The sequence below is a fragment of the Coregonus lavaretus genome (genome assembly GCF_964263955.1).
Source record: "Coregonus lavaretus genome assembly, chromosome: 11".
Classification (NCBI taxonomy): domain Eukaryota; kingdom Metazoa; phylum Chordata; class Actinopteri; order Salmoniformes; family Salmonidae; genus Coregonus; species Coregonus lavaretus.
Window position 1 is genome coordinate 27,505,310 of NC_139998.1, and position 19,536 is coordinate 27,524,845.

At 45.2% G+C, this 19,536-nt stretch overlaps 2 protein-coding genes across 2 annotated transcripts; one reads left to right on the forward strand and one right to left on the reverse strand.

Annotated features, from left to right (window-relative positions):
* Positions 1–3,386: 3,386 nt before the first annotated feature.
* LOC311137295 (glycine cleavage system H protein, mitochondrial-like) lies at positions 3,387–5,411 on the reverse strand. The gene is made up of 5 exons (XM_084171724.1): positions 5,241–5,411; positions 4,959–5,038; positions 4,690–4,753; positions 4,373–4,504; positions 3,387–4,195 (listed from the first exon to the last, which is right to left on the reverse strand). Exons 1-5 carry the CDS (start codon positions 5,389–5,391, stop codon positions 4,098–4,100), a joined length of 525 nt encoding a protein of 174 aa, XP_084027850.1. The 5' UTR covers positions 5,392–5,411; the 3' UTR covers positions 3,387–4,097.
* Positions 5,412–9,200: 3,789 nt separating this feature from the next.
* On the forward strand, positions 9,201–19,075 carry LOC311137289 (inosine-5'-monophosphate dehydrogenase 1a-like; the record flags this gene model as incomplete). Its single annotated transcript, XM_084171717.1, has 16 exons — positions 9,201–9,457; positions 10,452–10,550; positions 11,487–11,535; positions 13,975–14,076; positions 14,305–14,379; positions 14,562–14,768; positions 15,324–15,411; positions 15,548–15,747; positions 15,849–15,939; positions 16,065–16,160; positions 16,326–16,469; positions 16,598–16,742; positions 16,855–16,998; positions 17,114–17,197; positions 18,736–18,752; positions 18,975–19,075. Exons 1-16 carry the CDS (start codon positions 9,210–9,212, stop codon positions 19,073–19,075), a joined length of 1,890 nt encoding a protein of 629 aa, XP_084027843.1. The 5' UTR covers positions 9,201–9,209.
* Positions 19,076–19,536: the final 461 nt, after the last annotated feature.

Consider the following 19,536-nt stretch of genomic DNA (forward strand, 5'->3'; position numbering starts at 1 on the left):
AGGCCGAGCTCCCTGCCATCCAGGACCTCTATACCAGGCGGTGTCAGAGGAAGGCCCAAAAAATTGTCAAAGACTCCAGCCACCCAAGCCATAGACTGTTTTCTCTGTTACCGCACGGCAAGCGGTACCAGTGCACCAAGTCTGGAACCAACAGGACCCTGAACAGCTTATACCACCAAGCCAAAAGAATGCTAAAAAAGACTGCTAAATAGCTCATCAAATGGCTATCTGGACTACCTGCATTTACCCTTTTTTGCACTAACGCTCTTGCACTGACTCTATGCACACACACTGGACTCACTTACACATACTTACACTGACACCCCAACACACACACTACATATGCCCACACACACATAATATGCGCACACATGCATACTGACGCCACACACACACTCACTCACAACAGACACTGCTGCTACTGCCTATTATCTATCCTGTTGCTTTGCTACTTTACTCCTACCTATATGTACCTACCTCAATTACCCCGTACCCCTGCACAGACTTGGTACTGGTACTCCCTGTATATAGCCATGTTGTTTTTACTCATTATTGTTATTCACTGTGTATTTATTCACTGTGTCACTATTACTATTATTATTGAATGTTTTTACTTTATCTTTCACTCTGCATTGTTGGAAAAGGACCCTTAAGCAAGCATTTCACTGTTAGTGTACATCTGTTGTTTACAAAGCATGTGACAAATAACATTTTATTTGAACTAATTAAAATTCTACTGTGTGTGTGTGTGTAGGACACCCTGGTGGATGCTGACGTGGCCATAGATGCCATGATGTGGCAGAATGGAGGCATGTGTGGTCTGGACCACTGGAACTTTGTCATGCACCCTGTTGACGCAGCCATGACATGTGACCCTTACGGAAGCTATGTCAGGAAGTGGTGCCCTGAGCTGGCAGCGCTGCCTGATGACCTCATACACAAACCCTGGAAGTGTCCAGCCTCCATGCTGCGCCGTGCCGGTGAGAGACAACAGCACCAGCCTTATCCTCCTAACCTAACCATAAACTTCCAGAGTTATCCTAACCTTATTGTAATGACTTTACCATAGCCTTACCCTTATCTTACCGTAGAGTTACCATAACCTTACCATAGCTTTACCACTAACCCAACTCTCAGGTGTTTCTCTGTGTAGACTTGTGGGTGATAAACTCCCCTTATCCATCTACACTAGGTGTAGTACTAGGCCAGTCCTACCCAGAGCGTGTGGTGACAGATCTGGAGGAGAGGAGGAGCCAGTCTTTGCAGGACGTGGCATTGGTGAGGAGGCGTTGTGGGGAGTACGTGGACCCCTGCTCGGGGTGCGACCTGGTCCCCCTGCCCCCCCGGCTGGTCTCGGAGGCCCTGGGTGTACGTCAACTCACTGCTTCTATTGTATCGTGTCTCATGAGTGGTCCTCAGTACTGTTTTTCCTGTTTGATTTCTTTCTTTGCCTACATGCCTTTTGTATGCCTTGAGATTTAATTTAAATTTTTTATATACAAATGTCACACTGTGAACTAAATTGAGTGAGTGACATAACTTCTCTATTTCTCTGTCAGGGAGGTGTGGTCAACACAGGTGGGCAGTTCCTCCTGCCTGTCATCACCCGTATGGAGTTCAAGCACCAATCAGACAATCCAGACGCGGACGCTGCCTCTAACCCCTACAACGCCGTTCTGAAGGGCTACGTGAGCCGCAGGCGGAATGAGACCATCGCCTTCCTGAACCAGACAGACTTCACAGCCAGCGTGATAAACGAGGGAGCAGAGAGGAGGGAGAGACAGGAGAAAGACCAGAGGAGGATGGAGGGACTACCACACCCCCTTGCAGCTCGAGGAAGGGGAAGGAGGACCCCCGCTGCCAAGGACAGGTTCTCCACAGTGCCTGGGGGAGTGGCTACTTCTCACAGATGACCATGAGGACAGGGGCTAAAGGTCCGATAGAGCCACTGTGGTGCCCAATGGCCTTTTCTCAATTGGATTTACTCAACTTCTGCGTCCTCTCTCACCTCCTTTTGAAAATGGTCAAAGGTTATCGAGGAGACGCGGGGAGGAGGGGGAACGTAGACAAAATTGTGCTTGTATGAAATGTCCCTCCTTCACTTGCGTGTCATCAGGCAAATTACGTTTATAGTGGATCCCAAAAAATTAATGTGTAAAGTGATCAAAATTAATTAAGTTAGTTGTACAAGACATTTTCTAGATAAAAACAATATGCTACTTACCGTTTTTGAACGTGTGCATGCTTTTCTGCTCTGACAAAACAAAAGCTGATTCAACTGGGATGTGGCAGATTTGAAAACTCTTCCGCGAAGGACTCTAGTAGGATACACATGCCTATCCTCGATGAAAGGTAGCTATCGAGGAGGGGAGGACACTTCCGTTCGCCTACTTACGAATTGACATCTCCTCGACCACTTATCGGTTTCAGTAGCCTTTTCTCGTTTAGGAAAAAGTCTGTCCTCCCTCCTCTCTGAACCGGAGACCAATAAGTAGTCAGGGAGTGTATCAATTAGTAGGCAAACGGAAGACGGTCCTCCCCGCCTCGATAGCCTCCTTTAGGCGAGGAAGCACAAGTGTATCCTACCTCTGAAGAGTTTTGTTATCTGCCACACCCCCTTTGAATCAGATATTGTATTGTCGGAGGAGAAAAGCATGCACACATTTAAAAACTATATGCTACTTAAAATGTCTTGCACAACTAACTTAGTTTATCACTTTACACATTTATTTTGGGATCGACTTCTGTAAACATAATTTGCCTGATGGCGTACGAGTGGAGAAGGAGCTTCTCATTTCATACAAGCACACTTTCGTCCACAGCCGCCTCTCCTCGATTACCTCTGAACTTTTTTTTAAAGGAGGCGAGTGAGGACGCAGGAGTTAAGCCCAGCTAATTGAGAAAAGGCCCAGGTCACAGAGGAGGGTGGAGGATGGACTTCCCCCCAAATGAGAAAAGGCCAAAGACTACCCTGGTAGTTACAAGCGGTTACAAAACGGGTGCGTGTTCCAGGTCATGAAGTCATGCTGCAACATGTCAGGAACCACATTATGGGTTATGCTGTAACAGGGACAAACTGCTGTTTACATGAATTTGTTTAAATTTGAGTCATTTACCAAAGGCATTTATAATAACAGCATTCAGTAATGGAGGCTGGATCAATCACAAGGACTGCTACTAAGTGTGTCATTGTGATAAAAAGTGCAATACTTGTACCAAGGAATTCAAGCAAACATAATACATTTGAATGAAAAATACATTTTATACAATATTACAAGTGGAAAATATGTAAGTGTTGTCTTTCCAATCTAGTGTCCGAGAGTAGACTACACAGACATCTCAGTGAAAGTACTTAGGGGGGATAAAGTTGAAAAGATACTAACACATTCAAAGTAAACACACAAGTGTAAGTTTTATTTTTTTAAATCTCCTCTCTATAGTGCCAGTACATGCTGTACATACAGAGGCTCAACATACAGTAGAAACCAGCCTGCGCTAGATCCAAAGTGCTTTAGTGTTAGTCCCTCCCCTATCAGATGGACTGATCCAGACAGCTGTATTTGATGGACTGAAATTCTGAGGACTATTTTTCCTAGTAGTATTCAGTCTTAAGTTCCTCATCCCCTGTGCTTGGGGCAGGCCTTCAGTGCCTGAGGAGCGATTGAGGATGAATCTTAAAAGCCTTTTCCTCAAAACATCGGAGCGAAACCCTCTGTTTTAAGAAGGAGGCGGCAAGAGGACACAAGGAATCAAGAAAAAGACTTGAGATTCATCCAGAGTCTGCATCCGGACTCATACAGTATCACTCATCCACATCAGCCATATACTGTAAATGTCATGTCACGTGTGTAAGACATTTGTCCCCAACATCTCCATTAAATCATAGTCATTACCAGTACACTAAAGACTCCTAACATTCAGAGCACAATAACACTGGCAGGTCAATACGGATGAGCTCTGCAGCTCCTCTGGCATCTCTGTGGGTTCCCCGGTATAGTGTCACATCTGACTCCACGGCACAACTGGTGCACTTCCTCTACTAGTGATTGACAGGCAGGTGAGGGGGTAGGGGTGATAAGGGTTGGGGCTAGGCGGTGCTAGTCCTCTATGGATCTGATGTATCTCTCATACGCCTTCTCATCCATCAGAGCATCCAGCTCCTTAGGGTTGGCAATGGTCATCTTCATCAGCCAACCTGTCCCAGCAGGGGTTACAGGTCAGAGGTGAGGGGTTAACCTAGTCACAGGCCCTGTTTGAATATTCTTTCTTTCCTTAAAATAATCACTGATGTGTGTGTGCGCGTGTGGAATGCGTGTAGAGTATGCATGCATGTCTGCAGGTGTAGAGTGTGTGTGTGTGTATGTATGCTCACCGTCTTTGTAGCAGGACTTGTTGACAAGACCAGGGTTGTCTGCCAGGAGTGTGTTGACCTCTGTGACTTCCCCGGTTAGAGGAGAGTACAACTCACTGGCTGCCTTCACACTCTCCAATGCTCCAAATTCATCTAAAAACGGACAGCGATAGGTAAGGTCATGAACAGGTCTTGACCTTACCTGGTTGAATAAAGGTGAAATAAAAAATATTTAAAAAAACAGGTATTGAGGAAGGCAAGGGTGACTAGTATAACCCAAGAGAACCAGCAGTAATTTACCCTCCATACAAGTCTGTAGGGTAGGAACTGCTCCTTACCAGTCTGTGCCAGCTGTGTGCCAACCTCTGGTAGTCCACAGTACACCACATCTCCTAGAGCCTCCTGCAAGACACAGATTTAGATTATGACTTTCTCAATTAAACGACTAAATGACAATTAACTAAATGTGTCACTCCCAATAACACTGATTATCTGTGATTTGTGTTGGAAGAGCCACAACACACGCGGACACTGGGTAGGTAAGACCACAGGTCCCAATGTGGCTCATAAGTACTAGTGGGAGCATACGCTAGTGAGAACAACCCACCTGTGCAAATTTGCTGATGCCAACCGTTCCTACTGCTCCCTCTACTCGTATCCATTCGTGTTTGTCTGTGAATTTAAGAGCTGTGGAATTCAGGAGAAAAGTGCAATTACTTCCCGAGTACACAAAAGTAGACAAACCGAAAAACTGTTATCAGTCTACTTCTAATCACACGCTTAGCTAGCTACGTTATGCCCGTGCTATGCGTCCTTGTTATGAACTAGATAGCGTGTTTGTTAGCTAGCACGCTAGCCACCTGTGTTACGAAGTCCACAAGCCAAGTACCTGATGAGAGTCGGGTGGAAGTGGACAAAGTCCGTAGTAAATATGCCCTGGATACCAGCCGAGAGGGAGGTAGCTGTGCCAAACGGTAGAGCAAGGGCAGGGCAGAGGTAAAGTTGGAAGACAAGCAACGTAGCATCACACATGTGGCCATTGTCGTCGCGTTTTGACGACTGAAGTGACTGTCGCGTTTTTTTAGATGTCATCATCACAGACTCCACTTGGGGCGCGTTTAGCAGGCACAACGTTGTGGAACGTTCGGGTACAAATAGCCTTGTGGCGTTAAATGTTAGTCATTTAGCAGACGCTCTTATCCAGAGCGACTTACAGTTAGTGAGTGCATACATTTTCATACTGCCATTGTGTTATGTAAAACAAACATGCATTTTTGACATGTCGAATAGAGATAGGCATACATCCAGAGAATAACATATTCATATTTTTTTTCAATATGGACAATGGGAATAGAAAATACAAGGTTGTTGATTAGAAGAGAGTGGCTTCAGGCTACCAAATAAAATGTTATTGGTTGCATACAAATATTTAGCAGATGTTATTGGGAGTGTAGCGAAATGCATTAGGGCATAGTGGGGTAAGCCGAGCATTTTTTACATTCAGCATCACTCCGTCAAGGGAAATATAGTATTCTTACTAACAAAAATATCTACATATATTTCACGATGTGGTGTATCCCTGGAAATAATCAATATCCATGTAAACAACAGATTTGAAAACATAGCTTGTCCCAAAAAAGTGGTGTCTTGGCACAACTTGCCCCGGGTATGGGTTAAATTGAGCCCAGGGACAGGGTAAGTTTAGCCCTTGATCATGACTCTCAGTTCCATTACATAGAGTACCACATTATGAGTCATAATACCCATAAAACCTAGCGGTCAAACAGGGTAATGGTTCCAATTGTTTTCCCACCATTCTTTTTTTCCATAGGGGATTTTAGAAACACTTAAAATATGGGCTGTGTTTCGTTTAGGCTTACCCTGGCGTGACATTTTGATAACTGTGTAAATCTCTCTAGGACAAGGTGACTTTTATCAATATATTCGCCTGCATTTACCCCCCAAAATGAAAGGCTAATTAGCTGCTAATGTGGCTATCATAAAGAGCTACAAATGCCATGATGATCTGGACGAGACTGCTGAATCGAGGCAAAGGTAAGAATCTCTGGATTAACTATCTAATGTTAGCTAAATGTGGTAATGAATAAATTGGCTACATTTCTTTAAATGGACAATTCTGTGAACTTTCTTGTGCAAGTTTATATGGACACACTACCTGTTAGCAAAGGTGTCAGCTAGAGATGACGTGCAGGAGCTTGTAGGGACTTGTAGTTTTGCATGATGTCTACTTTGATGCTAATTAGCATTTTCGAATCTGAGAGTAAATGGAGCCGAATATATTGATAAAAGTCACCTTGTCCGATAGAGATTTACATTGTTATAAAAACGTCACACCCTTATTAGAAGTGTTTCTAAAATCCCCTATGGGAAAAATGAATGGTGGAAAAACGATTGGAACCATTTCCCTGTTTGACCGCTAGGCTTTATGGGTATTATGACACCTCCACTGTGGGGCACTACTACACATACACCGTAAGAGTCATTGGATGAAGACATCTTCTGTAAGGGGGAGTTTTGTTGAGATCCCCGACTCTCGGTATGAATATTAATGTATTGCTTGCGGTACGGTTTTGGAAGCATAAGGACCTTATCTTAAATACCAGCAACAACAAAAAAAATAACAAAGTTAAATTGATACACACCTTGTTAGGGTTAGTGTTCCAACACGGCCATATCTCCATGTTACAGTGCTTGTTTATGGAAAACCACCTGTGCTAATTAGCTATCTAGCATGCTACGAACACCTGTGTGTAAGCATAACTTGGGAAGTGTAGTTTCCTCAGATGGAAGCACCCATAGCTGTATGGATCTGTGCAAAAACTGCTACAGTAAGTGTATATTTTTTATGTGAAAGATTCTTTCTCACTGATGAAAGATAAGGGCCATATGTTTCGAAAGCCGTATCGCAAGTGATGATTATTGACGTTTCTAAACGTTAAAACACAGCGTCGGGATTTTAGTTCACATGAGGCAGTCGTGGGCTAAGCTAACAGCTGAAAACTGTAGGGAGATGGCAGAATGCCACCTAGAGTTTAAGAGCTATAGGGTAAGTTAAGCCGCCTACAAATTTCTGTACTGAATGAAATATTACCACCACCCTTTAAAACCATGTCTATTTTTATTTCCCAAACACAATTCAACACAATCACAATCGCTTTTTTGTCTTTTAATAATTTTAAGCGTCTTTTAACACAGGCGTGACAGGCTTAAACCTAACAATCACTTTTATACTTTTAACATTGGCCAGGCCCTGTTACCTCATATGCCAGCCATAATGCCTTGCGTTACCCCTGGGAAGAAAACACTTACATTTGCTCAACTTGCCATTGGCTCAACCATTGGCTCAATTTACCCCATGGCCATTGGCTCAACTTACCCCAAGGCAAAGATTTGGACTATATTATCCCACACAGCTATAAGGATGCACTTTCATGCTAAGTTTAGGATCTCATATTGAAGCTTATAGAGACCCCAACTGATGAAATTATGACTTCTTCCTAAATATTTGGTCAAATGATGAATTTTGTTTATGGTTTCCTACAAACAAGGGTGGCTAAACGTACATGTTTGGGCAGAGAGTGAGAGAGTATACTGGAGAAAGAAAGAGAATGGGAGAGAGAGAGACGTGACTATTGAAGAGGCTTTTTTGGTCCAATCCCTCAGTAACTGTCACAAGCAGTCATCTGCAGATGATGTTCCTGCGAGCGTCCCTAGCAACCCAGTCACCCTCCGCTCAGTCAATGGGTTCAGCGCAGCACAGAGTTTAGTTTAGCTAACCTGCCTACACAAGCAGTCAGACTGGTAACACATACACACCCCCTCACCATGGCGATACTGGGAGGGGAAAGTGTGTCGCCACCCCCAACCCTTCCCTCCGCCCCCTCTCTATCACTCCACTCTCACTCCCTCGTTGCCCCCTCCTGCTTTAATTCCTCCAATCCTCTTTGTAGGACTGACGTCTGCTACTGTCACAAACAGAGCTAAGCCAGGAGAGGAGAGTGGAGGAAAAAGTCTGGTAGTCTCAGAAACAAACTGCTCTCTATCTCTCACACCTCCACTAGCTCAGCTCCCAGGGCTCTCCAGGCATCAGGGGGCCTGCTCTATCCTCCCAGCACCCTCTCATCACCCCTTGTTGGTGCTCACCTCACTGTCTGAGACCGGGGAACATCCAGGGGACATCTAGTGGACACTCACTCAGCCTCACCCAGGACCTGGGACTTCAGCTCCAGCTCATCTCTCTAAAACCGGCTCCTCCTCAAAGGCCTTCTGAGCCTGCATCGTGACCCACTCTTCCCGTGTCTGTCTGACTGAGAGAGAGAGGTAACTGTCTCTCTTTCTTTCATTCGATCTCAGGAACACCAGGGCTTTCAATCTCAGGTCTCATCTCCCATGCACTGTATCTGCACAGAGTCTAGAAGACAGGAGAACACCCCAAAGAAACAGACCGGATGATTTCAATTTGTCCTATGGATATCTTAAAAAGAGATAAGACACAGCTGTGAGATAGTGTGTCTGTGTGAATTTCTGATAATCTAGTGTGACAGTGAATGGACACAGACCACGCTGTATTAGCAGTGTGTTAGAGAAAGAACACACACTCTGGGGAAGCCTTTTCTTGTGGCATTTGATGTGCAGGTGTGTGTGTGATATGTCAGGTGTGTTAATTCATTACAGTTGTTAGGCATTGAATGTGCATTTGAGACGTGAGTGAGGCCTCAAGTGTGCAAGTGTGCGAGAGGCGTCGGTTGTGTGCGTGTGTGTGTGTGTGAGGAGTCAGTCAGGTCTGTGTGTGTGTGAGACAACGACCGTGGAGGCCGTAGCCCTGGATTTCTCTGAGATGGAGGGTCAAGGCTACGACAGGTTTGGTGAAGGTGAGCGTGACACCTACCAGATCGACTACCGCCGTATAGTTGGTGATACCGAGCCCGCTAGGCCGCGCCTCTTGCCCCGCGAAGGGGAACACACACACCCCAATGCCAACCCCCATGGAGCCTACACACACACCAACCCTCACGGCCACGGCCACGAGACGGCAGCGCAGAGATACAGCGCCACACGCATCCAAGCCGGATACGAACCTGAGAGGTGAGTCATACACACACACAGGTGAGAAACAAAACAACTATACCGGTCATAATCAGCTAAAATCCAATTGCCCTAACAATCAGTCAGGAACGGAGCCCTGACTGGGTCCCAGGTCCCAGACGCCACTAGCCTAGTGAATTACTGGCTTTCATCTACATGAACTAACTGCCAAAACATTAATCTGCCAGTCAAGGTTTTTTCATTGAGGTTGTCAGTGAGCTTTATAAATCCCAGTTAGCTGCTACCTAGGAGACAGTGATGTAACTAAAGCCTCTTACCTGCTGCTTGACCATCACACAGACTGAAAGAGTTTCCATTGACAGGGTTATAGAGTCTGTAGGTTGACCAACATTTCCAGATTACAGAGCCAAGGTATTTATGTAATTAAGAGGTAAACAACCACACTGAAGGTAAAATTGTGTTGTTGTGATGTTGTCCTACATCCATCCATAATCATAGGGTGCAGAAGAAAGACAACTATTTATATACAGTATATTCCCTTGTAACACGTCAAAACAACAAACGGTAGGTTACAGCAAAACACGCTCTGGATTACATGGTTTTACGAGCATCAGTGATATAGTGGTAAAATATTGGTGGGTAAACTCTGATCGCAGGTCGCAGTGAAAAAAGTAACGCTCCCTATACTTTCAATGCATTTTTCCGCAAAGGTGGATAAACTGTTGAGCAAAAAAATTTAAATAAACGTAAACTGCGTTTACTTACGTTTACCTTTCACTACACCACTGACGAGCATGTATTCTACCCAGGAGCTCTTTGAATTTTCACAGACAGCCATGGAGATGAAACATGGAGATACAGTATTATGGAGGATTACATCATTCAATCTGTCTATATATTTAATCTGCAGGGTGAAAACTACAAATCCTGCATTAGAGTCTAGAAGCACTTCGCCTCCATTATGGTCAGCAGGGTTCTGCCTATGTACAGTATATGGGAGAGAGGAAGGAATGTAAGTGTGTGTGTGTTCCAGCATGGCTGACTATCTGATCAGTGGAGGGACAGGATACGTGCCTGAAGATGGACTGACGGCTCAGCAGCTCTTCTCTATCGGGGACGGACTCACATACAAGTAATATTTTATATACGTTCTACCAGTTAGAGAGCAGCATTTCCAATTATCTTGATTGAAATTCCTATAATTGTGCAATTTAAAGTTTATGAAAGAGAGACTCACTGAAGAGGCCTTCTGCCTGTAGCCACACCAGCTACAGGTGTGTGGCGCTATCTATGACAGCGTTGCTGAAACTGTGTTGCTGTCCATGTTGCTGATTGCTGAATTGTTTACTTATGTGGCCATTACGGGAGTATCACAGATGTGTTCACAGTTCCCGATAACTCTGAGAGCTCTGAAAGGCATGAATATGACCCTTCCCCCAGGTTGACTGTTATGGTGAGATACTAGTATTATTACCATAAAGATAATTTGGCCAACTTCAGAGCCAGACACCATGTTGCTGCCCCGAGCATTCTATTCAACCAATGATGGTCAGTATTAGCTAGTAGGCCTATTTCTGACAGAGTAAAATCAAACACTCACTGACTGCTGAGATGATATGGTGAGACCAGACCAGTAGAATAAGGATCATTATGCACCATTACTTTAAAATTAGAATGAGTACATTAGGCTTGTGTTATCAGCCCTAATGGAGGTTTACACAGAGAGACAAACATATACTCACATCCAGTACAGTGGGAGTATTATAAAGAGGCTTTATCTCCAATACACACTGTGTGACGGGGTGTGAGGGTGTATGTGTGATATGCAAAGTGGTTAAGGGTGTAGGGATGTGATGCTGTGCTGGCCAGGGGTTAGGGTTCAGGGGACTGGTGATGGGAGGCAAGGGGTGGGGAGAGTTCACCTATCAGTTCTCTCACTGTTTGGCAAAACGATGTGTGTCTGAAACATGAGATACTTGTCAGTAATAGTGGACCTTACAATGTTCTCTCTCTGTTCCATTTCTCTCTCTCTCCTCTCTCCTTCTCTCCCCCCTCGCTCTCTCTACAGTGATTTCCTGATTCTTCCTGGTTTCATAGACTTTATCTCTGATGAAGTGGTGAGTATCCAGTATGTTTGGTTGACCTTTTCATTGCTAATAACAACAGAAGCTACATATACAATAGCATAGCCATGCTACAGCTTTAGTCAACTCCATTGCTGTTGCCTGGAACATACAAATACATATGGTATCATAACCATACGTACACAGGAGCCCTGTGTGTGTGCAGCCACTTATCTCATGTGGTCCTCTGTCTCTCTGAGGACTGGAGGTTGCTGAGTGTTTCTCTCAGTTGAATAACACACACACACACACACACACACACACACACACACTAAACCTCAAAGGGAGTCTCAGCTTCTGTGCCTGTGCAAACATGCCCAGGGCAAAACACACACACTGTGGATAGATGGCAACATTCGCGCAAAACTGAAAGCGCGAACCACAACATTTTACCACGTAAAGGGAACATGGACGAGTACAATCAGTCCAGCTATTCCCTCTGTAAGGCAATCAAACAGACAAAATGTCAGTACAGAGGTAAAGTGGAGTTGCAATTCAACGGCTCAGACATGTGACGTATGTTGTAGGGACAATCACGGATTATAAAGGGAAAACCAGCCACGTCGCGAACTACGACGCCTTGCTTCCGGACAGGCTAAACACCTTCTTTGCGGATAACACAGTGCCGCCACTCACGAGGACTGTAAGCTCTCGTTCTCCGTGGCTGACGTGATTAAGACATTTAAGCGTGTTAACCCTCGCAAGGCTTCCGGCCCAGACAGCATCCCTAGCCGCGACCTCAGAGAATGTGCAGACCAGTTGGCTGGAGTGTTTACGGACATGTTCAATCTCTCCCTATCCCAGTCTGTTTGTCCCCACTTGCTTCAAGATGTCCACATTGTTACTGCATACTGCCTCAACAGATCCACGGATGACGCAATCGCCATCGCTCTGCACACTGCCCTATCCCATCTGGACAAGAGGAATACCTATGGAAGAATGCTGTTCATTGACTATAGCTCAGCCTTCAACACCATAGTGCCCTCTAAGCTCATCATTAAGGTGAGGGCCCAGGCGGAGTGGTGCCAGGAAAATAACCTCTCCCTCAACGTCAACAAAACGAAGGAGCTGATCGTGGACTTCAGGAGACAGCAAAGGGAGCACGCCCCCATCGACATCGACGGCCCGCAGAGGAGAGGGTGAAAAGCTTCAAGTTCCTCGGCGTGCACATAACTGACAACCTGAAATTATCCATCCACACTGACAGTGTGATGAAAAAGGCGCAACAGTGCCTCTTCAACCTTAGGTGCCAATTTCTTCAGCTTCCTAAGACCCTCACAAACTTCTACAGATGCACCATTGAGAGCATCCTGTCAGACTGTATCAACGCGTGGTACGACAACTGCACCGTCCGCAACCGCATGGCTCTCCAGACGGTGGTGCGGTCAGCCCAACGGCACACCGGGGGCACACTGCCTGCCCTCCAGGACATCTACAGCACCCGATGTCACAGGAAGGCCAAGAAGATCATCATGGACCTCAGCCACCCGAGCCACGGCCTGTTCACCCCGCTACCATCTAGAAGGCAGAGACCGTACAGGTGCATCAAAGCTGGGATTGAGAGACTGAAAAACAGCTTCTATCTCCAGGCCATCAGACTGTTAAATAGTCACCACTAGCCGGCCTCCGCCCAGTACCCTGCCCTGAACTTTAGTCGCTGTTACTAGCCGGCTACCAGTCGGTACTCATTCCTGCACCTTAGACACTGCTGCCCTATGTACATAGTCATTGAATGCTGGTCACTTTAATAATGTTTACATACCCACTTCATATGTATATACTGTATTCTAGTCAAGGCTCATCCTATGTAACTACTGCTGTACACACCTTTTCTATTCATATACTGTCCATAATGTCTACACAAACCATCATATGCATATATACTTATATTCCGGACTTTGACATTGCTCGTTCTAATATTTATATATTTCTTAAATCCTATATTTATTTTTTGAGGGATTTGCGTGTATTGTTTTGTATTGCTCTGTTGGAGCTAGGAACATAAGCATTTCGCTACACCCGCAATAACATCTGCAAAATATGTGTCCTCGACCAATATAATTTGATTTGAACAACACTGATGAGAACAGCAACACCAGTCCCTCATGGCTGCGAGTCAGAGGCATGTCCTGTGTAATTGCATTAGCAAGCTACAGGTGTGGTGTTTCTAGCTTGTTTGTTCTCTGCTGGCAGAAGGGTATGTCCCCTGTGGTATATGATTGTACATACAAGACTGAACAGGGACAGCTCATGTCCATGGTGCCACCTAATGGCAATGATGAGGTATTGCATGTTCTGATTGCTCTTGCCTGACAGTCACAGATATTTGGTTGACAGGGTGCCATTATTTTTGTAGTTATGTTTTTTCCATCACTGTAATGTGATATTAGTGTGATGTTGTTGTCTATTTCCTCATCTACTTCCTGTTCCCAGGACCTGACTTCAGCTCTGACCAGGAAGATCACCCTGAAGACTCCTCTAATCTCGTCTCCCATGGATACAGTCACTGAGTCTTCCATGGCCATCGCTATGGCTGTGAGTATAGAGCCACACCTCACCTCCTCATCCAGCCAACACCAATAAGACAAGACCACAAATATGTCACAAAACGTCCTATACTAGTGGTATTTTTGGTTGTGGGTTTTTATGTATTGCCATAAAATAAAATAAATGGATAATACCTGGACTCTGGTATATTGAAGTCTCATTGGACAAACATCTTGTTCGGCTAACCCTGATTGGTCAGTGCTCTGTGTGTCGTAGCTCATGGGCGGGATCGGTATCATGCACCATAACTGTACTCCAGAGTTCCAGGCCAACGAGGTCCGCTTGGTCAAGGTAAGATGGAGGTTAGCGGTTGGACGACATACTTATATATATATATATTGATATACCACTACATCAACAGTATAATGTCTCATGTCAAATGACATTGTGACAATGTAACAGTACATGAATACACTCAAACCTCCTTGTACATTTGCTGAAGGATGTTTCTTAAATTATTTATTTGTGGTCAGAAATTTGAGCAGGGTTTCATCACAGACCCAGTGGTGATGAGTCCTCACCACACGGTGGGAGACGTGTTCGAAGCCAAGGTCCGCCACGGCTTCTCTGGCATCCCCGTCACAGAGACGGGAAAGATGGGAAGCAAACTGGTGGGTATCGTCACCTCCCGAGACATCGACTTCCTTTCCGAGAAAGACCATGACAGACCCCTGGAAGAGGTGTGTGTTTGTGGGGTCGTTGTGTTTGTGCTTGACATGTTTGTATGGCATGTTTGTTTGGACATAGTCATTACAATTGTCATTAGACGTTTACAAAGCAACGCATGATGAACTGCTAAATGGCTTGGTTTGGCTTTGAACTTTGCTCCCTGGTTTGCTTTGAGAGAACATGCCGTCATGATAACCTCTACTTACAGTACTTATACTGAGCACATTCATATAGCAGTCTATACTGTAATATACTCAGTCATGTATCTGTGTTATAATATTGTGGTGTTAAGGGAGCTCATGGTCTCCAGGTACACCTTCAGGCAGTGTTAACAGCAGTGCTCCAACGATAATTGATTTTGGCATGTTGGGTGGCATCTGCCTGTTCGTTGCACAGCATACAATTATTTTCCACAGCAGGGTTAACTGGTGCATCTGAACATCACTGTTAGTAGACCTAACTTCTAAGACACACCGTATACATAATTTTGTTAACTGGGTGAGTCTATTTCTTGTCGTATTGAATACTATTCCTGTGAGGTTTACATGTATGGCTGATTCTTGCAGGCCATGACAAAGAGGGAAGATTTAGTGGTTGCACCAGCTGGTGTCACACTTAAAGAAGCCAACGATATCCTGCAGCGCAGCAAGAAAGGTACCATATGGATTTGACACAAAATGTTCTGTAGAGACGCTTTACTCAGACAGGACATGACAAAGATCAATCTTTGTTTGGTAAATTAAAGGATTTTGTAGAGAACTTCTCTTCTTGTGTCCTCTGTCTCTCTTAGGTAAGCTGCCCATAGTGAATGACAGTGACGAGCTGGTGGCCATCATAGCGAGGACAGACCTGAAGAAGAACAGAGACTACCCTCTGGCCTCTAAAGACTCGAGGAAGCAGCTGCTGTGTGGAGCTGCCATCGGAACCAGAGAGGAGGACAAATACAGACTGGACCTGCTGATGCAGGCTGGGGTCGATATGGTGGTGTTGGTGGGTCTGGGGAAGGTGTTGGGTTGTTATATTGTGTTTTTGGTTACTTGTCCTATCTTTTCGTTCCGCTCCTTTCTAACCCCTGTCTGTTTACCATGTAGGACTCCTCCCAGGGGAACTCTGTCTATCAGATCAACATGATCAACTACATCAAACAGAAATACCCTGAACTACAGGTGGTGGGAGGAAACGGTGAGTCTCCTCTCCTCTACTTTCTTTAGCAATGCCTCTTTCACATGATTCTCTCTTGCATTTTCACTCTCTCTGTCTCTCTCTCTCTTTCTCCCCCATTCTCTATTTTCATTCTCTCCCTGTAGTGGTGACTGCAGCACAAGCTAAGAATCTGATCGATGCGGGTGTGGATGCTCTGAGAGTGGGGATGGGCTGTGGCTCCATCTGCATCACCCAGGAAGGTATGGCGAGACAGGGAGAGCAACAGCAAATGAGGAGGGAGAAGGATAGGAAGGGAGGATGAGGAGGGAGGAGCGTGTAGAGTTTGACTAATGTTTAGTTAAAAATACAAACTATTTGCAAATTGCTGACATGTTGCTTTGTGTTATGTTTGTGTTGTGTGCTAGTGATGGCGTGTGGGCGTCCCCAGGGTACATCAGTGTACAAGGTGGCAGAGTATGCCAGGCGTTTCGGTGTGCCTGTCATCGCAGACGGAGGCATCCAGACTGTTGGACACGTGGTCAAAGCTCTCGCTCTCGGGGCATCCACAGGTGTGTGTTGAACCCACCCAGCATATTTAGCATTTTTCCACAAACAGGAATATCCACACCATAGGCTACTATTGATGGTCAGACTTTTACCTCCTTTCACCTCTGACCCCTGACCTCTGTGCCCTCAGTGATGATGGGGTCATTGCTCGCGGCTACCACGGAGGCCCCAGGGGAGTATTTCTTTTCAGACGGCGTGCGACTAAAGAAGTATCGTGGGATGGGCTCCCTGGACGCCATGGAAAAGAACAGCAGTAGCCAGAAACGCTACTTCAGGTAGAGAGAGGGAGACAGATTGTTTTGTTTATTTTCAGTAATAGGGCTAAGGAGAGAGATGTGTGTAACTCCACAGTGAGGGGGATGTTATAGTGTGTGTGTGTGTCGACAGTGAGGGGGACAAGGTGAAGGTGGCTCAGGGTGTGTCAGGGTCGGTCCAGGATAAAGGTTCCATCCATAGATTTGCCCCATACCTCATCGCTGGCATACAACATGGCTGCCAAGACATCGGAGCCAAGAGCCTCTGCATACTGCGGTTTGTCTATGAACAGATGTTAGACTGTGTTATTGTATTCCACTTCTTTGATATGATCTGTGTCTCTGTGTCTCTCTGTTCCATTTTTGTGATGTATTGTTGTATGTTATTCCAGGTCCATGATGTACTCTGGGGAGCTGAAGTTTGAGAAAAGGACCATGTCAGCTCAGGTTGAGGGGGGAGTACACGGGCTGCACTCGTAAGTCTGTCCCTGCCTGGCTCTGGTATCGCTTACACATCCTTTCCTCTGGAATTCCTTATAGATCCTGTGCTCCTTTCCTCTGTGATTGACTAACCTGTCCTGTTGTGTCTCATGTTCTGTGCCTGTGTCCGATGTGTCCTTTATCTCTGCTCTGGGTGGTAGTGTGTGTTTGTGTGTGTTTGTTCTCACCAGTGGCGTCCATATCTCCTTTACTACATGTTGTTTAGGAGTTGCTACTTAAACCGGGGATTGGCAGTCATACCATACGAGGTCCATTGTGGGTGCAGGCTTTCGCTCCAGCCAAAGCAGTAACTGCAGATGCAAGTAATTACGTTTTGACTTAAGACTATGATGGTTGATTTATTGTATTGGAATTGTAACTGCTTTAGCTGGGGCAGAATCCTGCACCCACACTGGCCATTTGCGGATATACAGTGCATTCGGAAAGTATCCAGACCCCTTCCCTGTTTCCAAATGTTGTCACATTACAGCCTTATTCTAAAATTGATTAAATACAACATTTTGCTCATCAATCTACACACAATACCCCATAATGACAAAGTGAAAACAGGTTTTTAGAAATGATAGCAAATGTATTAAAAACAGAAATACCTTATTTACATAAGTATTCAGACCCTTTGCTATGAGACTTGAAATTGAGCTCAGGTGCATCCTGTTGCCATTGATCCTTGAGATGTTTCTACAACTTGATTTGAGTCCACCTGTGGTAAATTCAATTGATTGGACATGATTTGGAAAGGCACACAGCTGTCTATATAAGGTCCCACAGTTGACAGTGCATGTCAGAGCAAAAACCACGCCATGAGGTCGAAGGAATTGTCCGTAGAGCTCAGGGACAGGATTGTGTCGAGGCACAGATCTGAGCAACGGTACCAAAAAATGTCTGCAGCATTGAAGGTCTCTAAGAACACAGTGGCCTCCATCATTCTTAAATTGAAGAAGTTTGGAACCACCAAGACTCTTCCTAGAGCTGGCCGCCCGGCCAAACTGAGCAATCGGGGGAGAAGGGCGTTGGTCAGGGAGGTGACCAAGAACCCGATGGTTACTCTGACAGAGCTCCAGAGTTCCTCTGTGGAGATGGGAGAACCTTCCAGAAGGACAACCAAATAGCTGTGCAGCGACGTTCCCCATCCAACCTGATGGAGCTTGAGAGGATCTGCAGAGAAGAATGGGAGCAACTCCCCAAATACAGGTGTGCCAAACCCGAGGCTGTAATCACTGCTAAAGGTGCTTCAACAAAGTACTGAGTAAAGGGTAAATACTTATCTAAATTTCTAAAAACCTGTTTTTGCTTTGCCATTATGAGGTATTGTGTGTAGATTGATGAGGGGAAAAAAACAATTTAATCAATTTTAGAGTAAGGCTGTAATGTAACAAAATGTGGAAAAAGTCAAGGGGTCTGAATACTTTCCGAATGCACTGTAATTGCCTAGCCCTGAGTTAAACAGTAGCGCTGAAGGAAGTAAAATGTCAATGTCTTCTCTCTCTTTCTCTTACTCATGCTCTCATCATAGATATTCCTTTGTGCCATGTAAGTACATTCTCCCTGTGCTCACAACTTTTCCTACTGCAATTTTCTCTGTTTGTTACCTTTTTGTTTTCAGGAAGACTCAGGGTTAGAAGTATAGACCATGACTTTTTAAAGCCCTACCAACTTCATAAAACCCTCAATCTAGTATATCTAGTCTAATATGAGTTTCAATGAGACTTGACTTGTATTCCTGATTGCTGTCTGTGTGTTGTCCTCCTGTAGTTTTGAGAAGCGGCTATACTGAGGGAGGAGCGAGAAGGTGCTCACGAGCAGCTCCCAGCGTACCTGCACCAGCAGCCACCAGGCACAACGGATACATGTGACCTACCTACAACCACTACTCAATTCAACCATCACATAACCTTTTGGCTATACATGAGAAGACCGCTGACTCCTCTCTTCTCCCCCCACCCACTATCTCTCTCTTTCTCTGTGTTGTGTAAGATGCTTTTGAGGGACCATAGTCACCTCTGACTTGATTGATGGCATGACATAATCCACAGGGACTAGGGACTAACGTTCAATGGTCACATGTACCTGGGTCATGGCTCAAAGCCATCAGGCTGCATAAGGTATGTAGCGCATGTTGAACTGTGACTACTGTGTACTACTTTACGTACCCTGGAGCTCTTTATACCAGTTTTGGTTGATCATGGTCTATGTCTCAGATGTATTTGAATGTACAGTAGTGTTGATGACTGTGTGGAATAGCCTAGAGGTCTGTTAGTGTGGCTCTACTGCAGAGAGGACCAAAGCTATGATAAGCGTTAGCCTTAAATCAGGG

Bases quoted from the DNA above. Each gene is read 5' to 3' on its own strand.
- LOC311137295 (XM_084171724.1), bottom strand. From the start codon at position 5,391: ATGGCCACATGTGTGATGCTACGTTGCTTGTCTTCCAACTTTACCTCT. The intron at 4,505-4,689 runs GTAAGGAGCAGT...GTCCGTTTTTAG, and splicing joins CACACAGCTGGCACAGACTG to ATGAATTTGGAGCATTGGAG. The intron at 4,196-4,372 runs GTGAGCATACAT...CTGCTGGGACAG, and splicing joins CAAGTCCTGCTACAAAGACG to GTTGGCTGATGAAGATGACC.